This window comes from Anomalospiza imberbis, chromosome 2 (assembly GCF_031753505.1).
Source record: "Anomalospiza imberbis isolate Cuckoo-Finch-1a 21T00152 chromosome 2, ASM3175350v1, whole genome shotgun sequence".
Classification (NCBI taxonomy): Eukaryota; Metazoa; Chordata; class Aves; order Passeriformes; family Viduidae; genus Anomalospiza; species Anomalospiza imberbis.
In genome coordinates, this window is record NC_089682.1 from 3,964,916 (window position 1) to 3,980,331 (window position 15,416).

The window sequence follows — 15,416 nt, forward strand, 5'->3', positions numbered from 1 at the left end:
AAAGTGGTTTTTGATGAGACATAAATCTACTGGTGCCAGCTCTGATGCTGCACAAAGACCTGTAAGCAGAAGACTGAGCAGGCAGATCCTGCTCTTAACCATGACCTGTTTAGGATCCTCCTTAATTTCACGATCATGTTTCTCTCATAAATTTATTCCAGTCAGTTTCAGTCCTTCACATTAACTCCCATGGGTCATGTTTTTGGGGAGTTTTGACTTTTAAAGACATTTAAAGGTTCTTTATTGAAGGATGTTTTCAATGCTGTGTGCCTAATTCCAGTTTCCATGTAAGATGCTCTGCAAGGCTGCCCAGTTTTGCAGACAGCATGGAGAGATGCTCCTGTGGTAGCTGGAACTCAGGACATGCTCTTAGAGAACTTAATAGAAGTTTTAAATTTTAATTTCCTGCATTTTAAACACTTTTTTTTTTTTTTTCATTTTTAGGATCTACTTACCAAAATGAAATAAGGTAAGACAGACGATGGAAAACTTTTTGTGTTCGCCGGACTCTGCTGCAGGGCGGCAAGAGGGACGTGCCAGTGTCCTTGTCCTGGCATCCAGCATCCCAGAGCTCCCGGTGCTGCCAGGCTGTGGTGGGGACAGCAGAGGGATGGGGGACAGCATCCAGGGAAGGGGGCTGACCTTAGGGATGAAAGGCGAGCGCCAGGGCTCGCAGCAGGCTGTGAGCTCCGATCCCACAGCGGCGAAAGCCCCATGGAAACCCCAAAGCGCCGCCTCGCCGGCTGATGCAGCGCAGAGGGGACAAACTCAGCGGGCTCTGTAAAAGCTGAAGGACAAAGCCAATCCCTCGGAGCCGGTGTCCCGGGGGAGGAAGGGGAGGATGGCTGGCGACCAGAGCCCGGCGGGCGATTGCCGCGGCCGCCACAGGATGTCACTGCCAGACCGGCAGCGGGCGAGCCCCGGAGCGCGGCGGGCGAATTCCCCGCATAAACGGGTAAAAAAGGCTTCAGAGGCCAGGTTTGGATTAGATATTAAGAAGAAATTCTTGCCTGGGAGGGTGGTGAGGCACTGGGACAGGTTGTCCCGGGATGATGTGACTCTCCATCCCTGGGAGCGTTCATTGGAGCAGCCTGGGATAGTGGAAGGTGTCCATGCCCACGGCATGGAGCGAGATGATCTTTAAGGTTTCTTCCAAACCAAGCTATTCAATATTATTATTATTACTATTACTATTACTATTACTATTATTATTATTATCAACATCATCAACAACAACAAAACAACAACAACAATAATAAATTATATAATAATAAAAATCTATTCTAAATTAATAAAGCTGCCCCGTGGATGGGTATCAGCACCTCATTCAGTGATTTTCAGACGTGTTTCAGTGCAAAGCTAATGTTCCATTATTGCACTGAGATGGAAAACTTTAGAAATCAATAGCTGGTGGCTCTCAGCATTAAGATGCTTTTTATCAGCACCTGTGACAGCCGTGGCAGTGGGGTTATTAATATTATTATTTATATTTGGGCAGCATTGTGAATTCATTCTCTGCCTACGCTTGTGGGGTTTTAAGTCCCCGTCCCTTAATGAGTTTGCAGAACGTTCCACCCCACTGCCTGCCACATCAGTAATTCCCAGTTTCATTAGCAGCCTCTTGTGGGGGAAGTTTGTGCAGGTCTGTTGACAGATTTCCATTTGTAGAGCACTTTATTGATAGGAAACAAAATAAGGAAATTAGATACCCTCTGTTTTCTCCCAAGGAAATGATGCTTATTATGCTATGCCGTATGTGTAAACTTCCATGTGATTTCTTACTTTGTGGGGCTAAATTCATCATTTTGCCAAGTGCAGCTAAATAAACAGGGCAGGACTAAATCAGCAGGGATTGCTTGGATTCTGACTTGGTTCAGAATCCCAAAAACTTCCACAGGGATCAACCCTACGAAGGCAAAAGCAGTTGAACATGCAGGGAAGGACCTGCCCAGCAGTGGGGTCTGGAACAGTCGGGTCCGTGCCCTTCCCAGACCCTGCCTCGCTCTTGTGGATCTGCAGTGCTTCTTTCAGACAACCTGAACAGGTCCAGAATAGGGCATAACTTTCCTTTTCCTCTATGTTTTTTGCATCTGATCTAGGCAGAAATGATTCTACCTTCATGGCAGAAGTGTATTTTTAGCTCTCAGTACTGCAAAGTCACTATTTCTCCATTAAAGATGAGTCGCCTCATTGTGTTCACAAACTTGGTTTATACTTTAAAGTTAAAAAAACTGGGATGTTTTAAGTTAAAAAAATTAAGTAAAAAACTGGAATGAGTTTAGGCTCTGAGGCTCAGTTTGGACTTGAAGATTCAGTGTTGATTTCAAGGTTTGAAAAACAATGACCCTGAAATCACAAGGATTATTAACAATCACAGATTTTGTAGGCTCAGTGATATTTTCCTTGGGGGGGAACTTCCCCTTGTCCAGATTTTGGAAGCTGCATTGCTGTGGTAGCAAAGAAGTAGTGAGACCAAACCTACACTGGTTTTATTTCCCACCTTTATTTTTAACTTGGCTGGTTATCTTCCTGAACCTCCCACACAACTTTTCTTTTTTTTTTAATTATTTTTTTGTAGCTGCTTTTTATTTGGCTACTCCACTGAGTTTGCTGAGATCTAAGGCTCAGATAAAAGAGACAGCACAGTGTCATGTAACATGTGGGGGTGTTACAGCCCTAAACAATGCTTTTGTCTTCTAGCAACCACGGCAGGGCTCTTAGTGGTGTCCAACCAGTCCAGCTCCTAAAAAAGCCCCATAGCTGAGAGCTGACTCACCAGATTTGTGTGTGCATTAGTAACACCCCACTGAAGCTCTGAGGGCCTGCAAAGCGATTCCTACTAAATATAAAAGAAGTAGAATTACAGAATCATGGAATCTCTGAGGTTGGAAAAGACCTGCAAAGCCATCAAGTCCCAGCTGTGCTCGACGCCCACCTTGTCCCCAGCCCAGAGCTCTGAGTGCCACCTCCAGGGGACACCTGCAGGGATGGGCACTCCAAAGCTCCCTGGGCAGCCCCTGCCAAGGCCTGAGCAGCCTTTCCATGGGGAAATTCCTGCTGCTGGCCAAGCTGAGCCTGCCCTGGCCCAGCCTGAGGCCGTTCCCTCTCCTCCTGTCCCTGTTCCCTGGGAGCAGAGCCCAACCCTCCCTACAACTTTTGTACAAGGACATGCAGCATTTCCCAGAAACGTCACTAACATCCCTTCCCACTAAAAATTCCTGGTTTTCCATAGTAGATTTGCATTTGCCACACCTCAAACCTAGGCAGAGAGGGACCTGGGAGTGTCCTGGAGATGATTCTATGGTAGCAACAGACCAACACTAGCATCTCTTCTAGCATCAGAATTTTGGGTGAAAAAGCACCATTCTCTCCCTGTGCAGCTGTGAGGGCACCATTCTGCAAATTCAGAGATGTGTAACTTTAACCAAGGGATTTCTCTCATGTGTAAAGGAAGTTTCAGAATGAAAGATTAACTCCAGAGTGTACAGATGAATCCCTGACTGTGAGGATGTGAGAGGACACGCAGCTGGGCACCAAAACGATGACCTGGCTGGTATTCCATTACTGGGCACCTAAATATCCTGCAATTCAGAATCAGAGATCAAAATTAGTTTTCTGCAAAACCTATGATCTGGCACAGGGTCCACACTTTTTGAAGCTTGCCTTATTTTCATGGTTTTTGACATTGCAGCTGATGGAAGCTTTCCAGACAGAATTCCATGGGCAATACTGCCATGCTGATTGCTTGGAATATGTTTTACACCTATTTTTTGGGACATTTACTCTTTTCTCTCTAGTCTGCTACCCAGGAGTTCTCCCACCATGAAGAACTTCTAATGACACCTTTTTTGTTTTCTAGAAAAGTTTCAGCTGAGAAGAAAAAAGAAGGTGATTTGGAAAACGGGCAGAGGAGTGGCAATGAAAATCTGGGATACATTCCAGAGGAATTGTGGAACACAGAGCGAAGCCCAGGTGAGTGTAAGCTGGTGAATCACAGGTTGTCAAATTGCTTCTCAACATGGGCCTTTTGGACAGCAGGTCAAGCAATTAAAATCATGAGGTTTCACAATATTTAGTGAAGGACTTGTGTTTTTCCTGGATCTGTTCAGAAGATTTTTAATTTTTTAGAGGAAGATCCTCCAAAAATATTGTGGAAACACCCAAGTTCTTTGCAAATTAATTTAGGTTTAGTCCTGGGTTTGTTTTTTACATGCCTTTGTTCTTCCAATTGTCTTCTGGGGCCAGATGTGGGAGGACTGGATTTTCATAGAAGCAGCAGTTTAGGCAGTATTTTGCAGTTGGCCAGTGAAAACAAAAGGAAATCCACCACTGCCAACATGCACACAAAAAAAAAAAAAAACCAAAAAAAAAAAAAACCAAAAAAAAACCCACCCAAAAAAACCCAAAAAACCCCACCAAAACACCAAAGAGAAGAAGGAAAGAAAGGCGGTTAGTGAACTATTATTTTACTGATAAATGACTAAGTTAGCATTATAAATTCTTGTCCTTAAGCACAAAGACTCTTCAAAAGCAAATGTAAATCTCCACCAAATCGTTACCTGGCACTTGCATTTATAACCACATTATTCTCAAAACATTCAATCAAACACTTAATGGCATAAAATTATTGTGCAGAGCCTATAATCCAGGAAGACATCCTTTCCTCTCTGACAAATAAGTGGTAAAGAAATAACTACAGGGGAAAGATTTTGAGAGTATGTAGTATTATAAAATGCAGCTGTTATAAAAAGTAAAATTAAGTGAATCTGGACAAATTGATTCCACAGAGTCCTAGACTGGCTTTTTTTCATATTTGTTTGTGTTCTGGGTTGACCTTGGCTGGTCACCTCCCTTCTCCACTGACCTGGGTGTCTCCAGGACTGTTTCCCTCACACTTTCTCACTCCCCTTTCCCAGGTCCTGCTCTGCTGTTTTTTTTTTACCTTTCCTTAAATATGTTATGGCAGAGGTGCCACCAATGTCACAGCTCAGGCAGGACCCACCTGGAACTGCCTCTGTCTGACACTGGGGGCAGCTCCTGGTGTCACCTCACAGAAACCACCCCTGCAAACTCCCTCAGTACAAAAATCTGGCTGTGTTAGCCCAAAAAATTAGCCTATTGCTCACAATATTAATAATTAATATTATTAATTTATAATTAATATTATTAATACTAGCCATTGTGGTTCCTGCCATGGTGGACCCTGAGTAACTAATTTTTATATTCTTTTTGCAGGAATTGCCTCTCTTCCCCCAATGATTTCCAAGTTTTCTGGCCCTGATGACAATTTGCACATCAGTTCTGTACCAAAGGTAATGCTGATAGCTTCAATATCTCGACCTTTTTTTTTTTTTCTTTTCCTTTTTCACAGAGTGTGTATTGTGCTAGAGGCAAGCATAGATTTTGGGGAGGTAGACAATTAGAAGTCAATTACAGCTGTAATTGAGGAAGTGGAATGTCCCTTCAGCATTCTTGACTGTATTTTCCTTCAGACTTGAAGGAGATGTGGGTCTAAGATGGAGGCACTGTGAAGGTGAGGTTTGCAAACAAAATCCAGTGTAGAGAGAGTAAATAAATGTGCATTTTCTCTCGATTATTTCTTGACTATGTTTTCCAATATTCTAGAAGTTGCTTCCATCTGGAACTTTACATTGATCTTGAAACCTTTGGTATCTCAGCAGAAAAAGCTGGGAGGGAAAACAAACACCCAACACCCAGTGCCCCCAGAGCTTTGCCCCTTTTCCTTGTGGATAAAATGTAAAAAGAAGAGCTCAGTGTTTGTTCCTCCACTGGTTCCATCCTCAGTGGCCTCGTTCTGAAGGCTGGTGCTGCTCTCTCTTAGTTTCCAGCAAAAGAGCATGTGAATCTTAAATTTTAAAAGTTTTATAATTTTTTTTATTTTAAAAAAATTATAAAATTTTAAACAATTTTCTTATTTTTTATAAAATCCATTTAGCACCTCCAGGATGTTTTCTGCCAATATTCTCTTGAGAAAGTGGAGGTGATGTGGTACTGAGTTCCCTCCTCAACACAGTGATAACTCATTTATTTCTGAAGAGCTGCTTCAACATGTGCAATGCAGAAATCTGCCTTGGGGATGACATTGCACATAAATCACAGCAGAGTGTGTGTGTCAACTTCTTTTGGCACACAATGAAATTTAGGAAGCACTCAATCAACAATTAAAACAATCATCACATAATACCAGTACAAAATAACAGCAATGACACTGATGCATTTGTGCCTGGTAGTTGTGATGGTTGACATGAATTACTTGTCAAACAAAATACTGATAAAGCAAAGCTGAAAAGCCTGCAAAAAAAAAAAAAAAAAAAAAAAAACCACCTGTGGAGGCATCAGTGTGGATCTATAATCCCAAGCAACACTTTCAGACAGAGTTTGGAATGCTTGTGAACAGGATTATGAGGCTTTTATCAGCTCCTGCATACACAAGATGGGGCCATCACAATATTCTGAGAAGCCCTGTTCAAAATGACAAGTAGTTTGTCCTCACCAAACCATTTTTAGATTGCTAAATATTCCTCTAACACATGGAAAATAGTTACAAATAATTTTCACCTCTCGATTCTCTCTCGGTGTTTTTCAAGAATGTGTTTGCAGCTATTGATGCAGGTAGAAGCCACTGTGACAGAGTTTTTATATTGTCCAGGGACAACAAAATAAATATTTCAATTTTATGCTGTGTTCCTGTGATGGATTCAAAGTTTCCCTGGCCACTTGATCTCCTAGGCCATCTAACCCAGGATTTCATGTGGAGGCTGCGCCTTTCCTGTCTCAGTTTGAAGCAGGACAGTGAACATAAGCTGTGCTTCCATGCATGTGGCACGTGGTGTCTGCTCTGACACCAGGAAAGGTTGTGCTGAGCACCCTGGACACATTTCAGGGCAGGATATTGACTCCAAGAGCCATCTGGATGTGGCACCTGGGGACATGGTTTAGGTGTGGTGATGGTGGTGGTGGGCTGATGATGGGACTGGATGATCTGAAGGTCTCTGCCAGCCTTGAGGACTCTGGGATTTGCTGGTTCTGGGATCTATTTGGCATTTCCCAGTGCCTGGGTGCTCACTGATCGTTAGTGGGCACTGGCTGGGCAATGTGGTGGCGTTAAGGCATCGAATTTGGGTGTTCTCAGGCAGCTCCATCCACTGTGAGAACAATAATGCTGTGAGTGGGGACCATCAGGAGACTGGGTTCATTGTCCTGATTCAATCTGAGACAGGAAAGGCGCAGCCTCCACATGAAATCCTGGGTTAGAAGGCCTAGAAGATCAAGTGGCCATGGAAACTTTGACTCCATCACAGGAACACAGAATAAAATTGAAATATTTATGATTTTTAAACCAGTTGTCCCTGGACAATATAAAAACTCTGTCACAGTGGTTTCCACCTGCATCAATAGCTGCAAACACATTCTTGAAAAACACCGAGAGAGAATCGAGAGGTGAAAATTATTTATAACTATTTTCCATGTGTTAGAGGAATATTTAGCAATCTAAAAATGGTTTGGTGAGGACAAACTACTTGTCAGTTTGAACAGGGCTTCTCAGAATATTGTGATGGCCCCATCTTGTGTATGCAGGAGCTGATAAAAGGCTGCTGAAGGTTTACCCTAAATTGTGGATTTGCAGTCCGTGATTTAATTGTATCACAACAAATGCAAACAGAGTAAAACATTTCCCACACAAAAAGAGTTTTCCTTTTACATTCATAACCTTCCCTGTTAAGTGCATAATACAGATTTTCTCTCAAAAGGTGCTCCTGGATATTTTCCAATCAAGTTCAATCACCACTGATGCCTAATAGCCACGTATTGCCTAATAACCATTGCAGTGCTCTTTCATTATATTTCTTGTCAAGTAGGTGAAATCAGATGTTAACTCATTTAGCTGTTTGCTGGCTAGTGCTGAATCAGACAATTTGTTCAGAAACCACCTGCCTTCCTGCCATCTTCCAAGCACAGAAGTTGTGATTCTCAGGCTTTCCCTGCCTGGAAACATTCCCAAAGACTTTTCATCTTTATTCTCTAGGGCCTTTTAGGGAGAAGAAGGGGGTTAAAAAAACCCAAAAAAATAACAGGACGAAGAAAAGTTATCCTGAGAATTTTTTCCATAGTGAAGTAGGTCAGGAAGGTGTGGACTCCAATAAATTACTTCTCTCTCCCTGAGTAATCAGGAAAAATGAGCAAAAGTCCTTGCAGTGCTTCTTTAGAGGTCAAGAAGAAGGAAGGAAAATCCAAGGCCTCCCTGAGGAACAGGAAGTCCATCTACTGATGGAAAAATTGCAGACTGAAGATGTAAAACCTTATCTATTCCCCTGTCTCTGAGGGTAAGGGCTTCAAATTTGATCCCTTTTGTTCCATATATAAAAAAGTTACAATTTTAAATGATTTGGGAGATTGAAGGAGACTTCATATCACAGGTTTTGTTTCCTCAGGATTTGTTGGTACAAACCCTGAAATCCTTGGTGTGTGTCATAAAAGGTGACAACAGAAAAACACTGAGCTCAGCTTTTGGCCATTCAAACTCTTTGAATCAGAAACTAATGCAAAACGTCCACAGAAGATAAATGCTGCCCAGCAATTGCACCGATCAATTCACAACCTGAACAACAGGTTTGGCAAAGAACAAGGGAGGAAAAGCAAAGGTGTGTGAGATGTTTAAAAAATGATGAGTAACAAAGCAGATTATTGAGCTGAGGGAAAAATGACCAGCCACTGGAAGAGGAGGCCAGAAGCATCAGTCAGAGGTGCTGGAGGGTCTTTGTTGTGAGGATATTAACTGAGAAAAGGTCAAACTGAGAGCAGAGGTGCAGGCTTCTGTTTAATTGCAAATGTAGTTCCTGTCAGGGATGGGTGAGTGTGATCCTTGCTCCCAGTATTGGGGCTGAGCTGCCAAAAAAAAAGGGTTTTAGGGGCCAAAATCCCACTCAGGGAACAGTTCCTCATTCCCTGACCCACAGTGCTCCTTCCAAAACCCAAGAGCAGTGAGGGGGATCCCCTGCCTGGGATTTTGCAGATTTTGGGGCAGCGCCACCTCCAAGGAACTCTGTTTTCCAAGTTCCCACAGAAGGAGCTCTGAGGACTGAGCAACTTGCAGGATTGGACAATCTCCTAGAGGAGCTTCATAATTAGCTCATTTAATATGCCACAAGGGTCTCTGTGACAAATCAGGAGCCCATTCCATGAGGGTGTGAATGCTCATTTCCAGTGGGCTGCACTCATCCCTGCTGTGACTTCAGCACAGCTCCAGGAAGCTTCCACAGCCTCACTCCTCCTCCCCAGTCCAGAGTGAGTCATGGCTCCCTTAATGGGGAAGGATCTATTTTTCTTCTTAACTACTCCAAATGACACTCTATAAACTGGAAATATTATTTAGCTGTGCTTGTGGTTTTAGACTGAGAAGGAAATGAATGATGAATTGCAGCTCCATTTATTGCCCCATATAGAACTGCTCTGACTCTGAGGGTTGTTGGAAAGAAAAATTAAGCTATCAAAATTGAATTAAAAGGTCAATAAATAGAAAAATAAATCGATGAAAGCAAACAATTTAACCCCTGCTGATGAAATGGACTGCAGATATGTCACGTTATGATATCCATTGGTTAGCATATCTTGATTAGGAGAGCAATAAATATTGCTGATACAGATAAAGAAACGGCAGGTGCAGTTTACAGGTTTTTTTTTTTTTTTTCCAAATGTCTGTTGGAGAAGGGGAGGAGTTAAGGCATATGGGTGGGATTAACCCATGAAGAAATAAGGGGGAATTTCCAGGCTGTATTGATGGGCAGGGAAATGTGCTGAGTGTCCAAAAAGCTGACAGGATGGAACTGGTTTGTTACTTGAAGTGATGGTGTATCTGAATTATTTTGTGGGTATCCACAGTTTATCAGGGTGGGTGTTTCCCTGTAAAAGAAGTGAATTTAGAATCAGAATTGAAAACTAAGGGCAGGGTGAGATATAACCTTAAGAACCAGAAAGCTGTGGCTTTGCCCCTCTGATTTTTTGTTCTGTTTTTGTTAGCCCTGTGTGTAATGCATGCAGACACATTTGGGAGCACTCCTGCCACATTAATGCCAGCAGTTTGTTCTAATGCAGTTGGACTTGAATATTTTTGGCTGGCTAATAGCAAACCTTCAGTTTATCACACACTTCCCCAGCATCAGTGTCTGAGGAGCTGCCATCCTTCAGCTCAGTGTTGAGATCCGAGTCCTGTTTCACAGGACTCATCGTTCACATCACTGGTGTCACACGAGGTGCAGAACTGACTGAAACATGCTTGTAAGAGCAGAAATCCTTCTTTCATTGACTGAAGATAAGTATTCAAAACACCATGGAAGGATTCAACCCTGAAACCAGCTGATACACACTCAGTTTACCTTCTGAGTCATCCATGTGTTGCTAGCTCCCTTTTTGTCTGACTGAAGAGCTGGAAGAGATGAAAAGATCTGTGCTGCATCTGTTTCCCCAGCCAAACCAACAAACTATGTGAAGCTTTTCCCAGTATTATAATCCTTTTATAGTAATCCCTGTGAAAAGGCACCCAAGGCAGATGATAAATCAACAGGCAGGCTTTGAAGCATGTCAGATATCCATGGTTAACTGGATGCCAAGCTGACAGTACAAAGAGATTTAAAACTATGTAAAAGAAATGCTGATGTTAGCACACCCTTCCTGAAGGGGGGACCACCTCAGGAACTCACTCCTATGATGTTGTGCTGTGCAGCAAGCCACTGGAGATGGGGTTTTTTTCCCTTCAATCTGTAGGGAGTAATGAGTTATGAAGCCATTTTTCCTCAGACTAGGACTGGCAGGACTAGCAGAGCACTGAATTAATCTAAAGAGGAAACAACTTTGAAATCAAAACCAAGCAGGGGCTCCAGCAGCTCCGGGTATAAATATGAAGTGGTTGTTGTGGTCCTGCTTCTCTGCATTATTATTTTTAATGTGTTGTATGAGATCTTCCATTGCATTCAGCAAATGAGTTTTAGGTCAGTGACCAGCAGCCAGGAGCCTCCATTTCAGTGAAGTGCAACCTCAGGAAGGCTCTGCTGCTTCAGAGAAAGCTTCCCAGAAAATGGGCCAGCACACAGCATGAGCTGATTGAAATTAATGAAATTATTCATTAATTGATACCAGAGCACAGTAAGGACGAAGTAGAAGTAACTCTAAAGCAAAAAACTCTGAGAGCTGCTGCAGGGCAAGGGTGACCCTCATGGATGTCAGCCCCACCCTGGGAGCAAACTCTGCTCAGTTCCTGCTTTGGTGGTGAGAAGTGCCAGGACAGACAGGGGCTGGATGGCTCATTCCTGGAGATGGGATTTTTAAAGAAAAAGAGGCCTGGTGGGGTTATCCTTTCCCCAGAGCTCTCATGGGGCTGCCTGGATCCAGCTGCTGCTTGTCCTCTGGCTGCCTGTTCAGGATCATATACGAACCTAAATCAGAGAATCTCAGAGTGGTTGGGATTGGAGGGGATCTAAAAAATCATCCAATTCCACCCCCTGCCATGGGCAGGGACACCTTCCACCATCCCAGGCTGCTCCAGCCCCAGTGTCCAACATGGCCTTGGGCACTGCCAGGGATCCAGGGGCAGCCCCAGCTGCTCTGGGAATTCCATCCCAGCCCCTGCCCACCCTGCCAGGGAACAATTCCCAATTCCCAATCTCCCATCCAGCCCTGCCCTCTGGCAGTGGGAGCCATTCCCTGGCTCCTGTCCCTCCATGCCCTGGAAATTGTCTCTCTCCAGGTTTCCTGGGGCTCCTCCAGGCCCTGCAAGGCCACACTGAGCTCAGCCCAAAGCTTCTCCTGGGCAGGTGAACAATGCCAGCTGTGCCAGCCTTTCCTGCCAGCAGAGCTGCTCCATCCCTCTGCTCATCCTGGAGCCTCCTCTGGGCTCTCTGCAGCAGCTCCAGCTCCTCCCTGGGCTGGGACAGGGCTGGGGCAGCTCTGCAGGTGGGCTCTCACCTGAGCAGGGCACAGGGACACAATCCCCCCCACTAAATCTCCTGTAGCATTGCCCCCAAATCACCCCAAAACTGCCTCTTCCCACAACACTGCTGGGTGAACTTTCTGCTTAATGTCTTTCTTCCTTTAGCAAATCTGGTGCAACAGAATATTTTTCTGCAGCAAGTCCTGGGAAATATTCTCACCTCAGTATTTTGCTAAACATGGGATACAAAACATGACCTGCTTCAGGGAGTTTTGGAGACAGGGTGTTCTTGGGCCCCCTCTGAAAATTTCTGGTTACTCAGTATGCTACTGGTTCAGTATCCTTTATTCTCACAGACCGCAATATGTGGGAATATTTCCTTTCCACAAACATAAAAATTGCCTTTGGCATTTTTTCAGATTTTTTTTCCCATTCTATTTGAAATTTTGTTATTTTGATGGGAGAGGTAGTAGAGAGCTCCTCTGCTTAACACCACTGAGTTCTTTGGGCAAGAAATTAAGTGCAGCAGAGGGATCTTGGAAAAGGTCCTTGAGCAGTGCCAGGCAATGCTGTTACTTCCCAAAGTACCTCTCCCCTCTGCAAAAATAAACAGCAAAGAAGGGTAAATTTAGAAAACAGCAGTATGTTCTAGCAACCAGAAGGGATGGGAGGGTGGAAAAAGAGAGTTGTTGTTAAAACAGAAGGCAGCTGTCTTGTGAAATGCTTCTAGGATAGTTAAATTTATCCCACAGTGGTGCTGGGGCTCATTAAATACCAGAGCAATATTGTCCACATTTGTTATCTAACATTTGCCTCCATGTGTTATTCAATAATGTATATGTACCAAATGCATTATTGAAGATGTTAAGTACTGGAAGAATACCAGAGCAATCCAGACTGTACATGATTAATGCTCCAGAAACAAACCTCAGGAAAATTGGTCAATAGTTAGAGGACCATGTTTACCTTGATAAAACATTTCACTGAGAAAAACAGTGAAATTTCCATTCATTTCCAAGGGCTTGAGACCAGGTGAGGAATTGCAGGGAGATGTTGCTACTACATTTAGAAACCCACAGTTTTTGTTACTCAGATGCATTTGAGAGCGAATTTTTCCTTGTCTTTTCCTCTCCAATGGTATTTTGTAAAAGCACAGAAATAATTGGGACTGGAGATGCACCTGCACTTGTTTCAGATGAGGAAAGGCTTTCCAAGGCTGCTGAGCATTTGCCCTGCTCTGATCTCACGGGGGGCAGTGTGAGAGCAGGCTGCAGTCAGTGCTAGTGGAATCCTGGCAGTCTTGGGAAGTTTAAAAAAAGTCTGGCTTGGATAAACACCGAGATGCTGAGAGTGATCTTCCAGCCACGTGAAATGCTGCTGTGCTGTGATTTCTAATGGATTTGGAAAGCAAATATTCAGAATTTTTACAGCTAAACAGCTTCCTTTAAGAGAACCAGAGCAGGATCACCCAACATCACCTTTTGCTTATGAACACATGGACTGCAGAGGCCACAAGAAGTTCTCAGGCAGCATAAGATCAGATCATGAATTCCCAGAACTGCCAGCAGCGTGTTGCATGCGAAGGTTTTATCTCGTTCTGCTTCTCGTGCTTTCCCTCGTGTTTGGATTTTGAGTGGGCTGCTGGTGATAGATTTCATTTTGCTGTCGTGCTCTGGGGTGAGGGGTTGGCAGGTAACCTCCTGAGACCCGTTGTGGGACTGCTTTTCTGGGATCTCTTTTAGTTCTCTAACTGGTTTTGCTCTCCCCTAGGTGCGACCTCAAAGACGTACTGATTACCTGATCAGCCCAAAGAAAATCAGGAATGTGACACTCGTGTAGGATGTACTTCTCCAAGAAGTTGCTTTTTTACATGTTTGGATGCCTTCATGCAATGGAGAAAAGTTAAAACCAGTTCTCTCAGTTTAACTTATAAGTTATTATTATTTTTTTTTCCCTCATGCAATGAAATAAAATTGCAACCTTTGTAATGCAGCACATGATATCACAGCAAAATAATGGACAAAAATGACATTAATAGACAGCCCTAATTTCCAAGACAATGAGTTTGATGGGACTGTGGAAGAAGGATCCATGTTTTGGGTCCCAAGGAAATCAGCAAAACTGTCAGACAGGAATGTTATATTACAGCAAGATCAAGGACTGGAAATGCAAGATATTTATTATTTCAGAAAAACTGTTAATAATAATGATAATGGTTAATACAATATCTATGCTTTTAAACATATTTTAGTACAGCTGATCATCCTGAGCTTTCAGATCAATAACATTTTTCCATTCCTATTCTGTAATAAAATCAAGGGAAGTTTTCATGGAGGCTGCTTCAAAAGTTCTAACAAAACTATCTTTGGATCAGAGATGACATTTCTCCATTTCAATACATTATTTTATATGAAGTATTTGCCTTAAAATTCCATTTCAAAATAAAACCCAATCACCCATGTGCCAAAAAAATCCTTTTTTAAAAAAATTGAAATTCAAATATCTTAAGCTGAAAAATGTAGATTTGAAACTCTTGACTTTGAAGAGTTGTTGCTTGAATGTTTTATGTCTCTGTTCTACTTATGGGCTGAGTTGTGTCGCAGCAGTGGTGGTTTCTGGAATTCAGTTTGAACAGTGTTTTTTCCTCAGGGATAGAGTTGATAATGACCATGGAAAATGCACTTTAAAAGCAACTCCTCAGCAGAGCAGATCCAGCACGTGGACCATATCTAAAACTGATGAAATGTTTGGTCTGAAATTTTCTATTGCATAATAAAAAAGTTCAAGCTTATTACTTTATTTTTTTTTTCTTTTACAAAAAGGCAAACTTCTTCCAGAAAAACAAGATATTTCAGTGTACTCTTCTTTCTTCCCACTCAAAGAATTCTGAATTATTCAGTGTGTCTCACGTTAATCTTTGGTACGAACCAATGCACGTGCTCTTGAAAGAAGCCCTTGCTTCAAATCCCTTCCAGTGGCACTCTGTGCAACAAAACTGAGGAATTTGAAACCTGAACTCAGGAAAGAGAAGTTGTTTTACACATTTACCATTTGGTGTCTCCTTACCTCAGACAGATTTTGTGCTGCTGGTGGCATTTTCAGCCAGTCTGTCAGAACAAGTGCAGGGTCTGCCATGTGCTGTTTGTACACAAAGCTGTTTCAAATTCTGACCATCTACTGCCTTTCTATCTTGTTTGCCTAAGGAGGAGCTTTGAAATTAATTTTATAATGTTACACAGACAAAAATATAAGCAATTTACATTGTGGCATATTGAAATTGTGCTCGAAAATATCCTTATTTTGAATTAACCACTCGTGTTGAAAAACTTCTACCTTATTCTGATACAAGGATCCCTATTGCTGACATCTGCTTGTTACCACTGTAGCTTCACGCAACCAAACACAACCCAAACACAACCAAAAATCCACTTTATTAGAGGAATGTCCATTGCATGAGAGAGGGAGGCCCAGG

General features: G+C 42.9%; 1 protein-coding gene across 3 annotated transcripts in view; it reads left to right on the forward strand.

Moving 5' to 3' along the window:
* Window positions 1-14,736, forward strand: part of IGSF5 (immunoglobulin superfamily member 5) — a 28,391-nt gene extending 13,655 nt beyond the window's left edge. For 2 of the 3 annotated variants that reach the window (XR_010995782.1, XR_010995783.1), the window contains 3 exons: window positions 3,860-3,972; window positions 5,236-5,312; window positions 13,715-14,736. Coding sequence is in view for 1 of the 3 variants with exons in the window: in XM_068179565.1 (XP_068035666.1) it covers window positions 445-469; window positions 3,860-3,972; window positions 5,236-5,312; window positions 13,715-13,783 (284 nt within the window). In the remaining 2 variants the exon portion in view is untranslated. Of the gene's footprint in view, window positions 1-444; window positions 470-3,859; window positions 3,973-5,235; window positions 5,313-13,714 lie in introns of all 3 variants that reach the window. The other variant, XM_068179565.1, reaches the window with a different exon arrangement.
* Window positions 14,737-15,416: the final 680 nt, after the last annotated feature.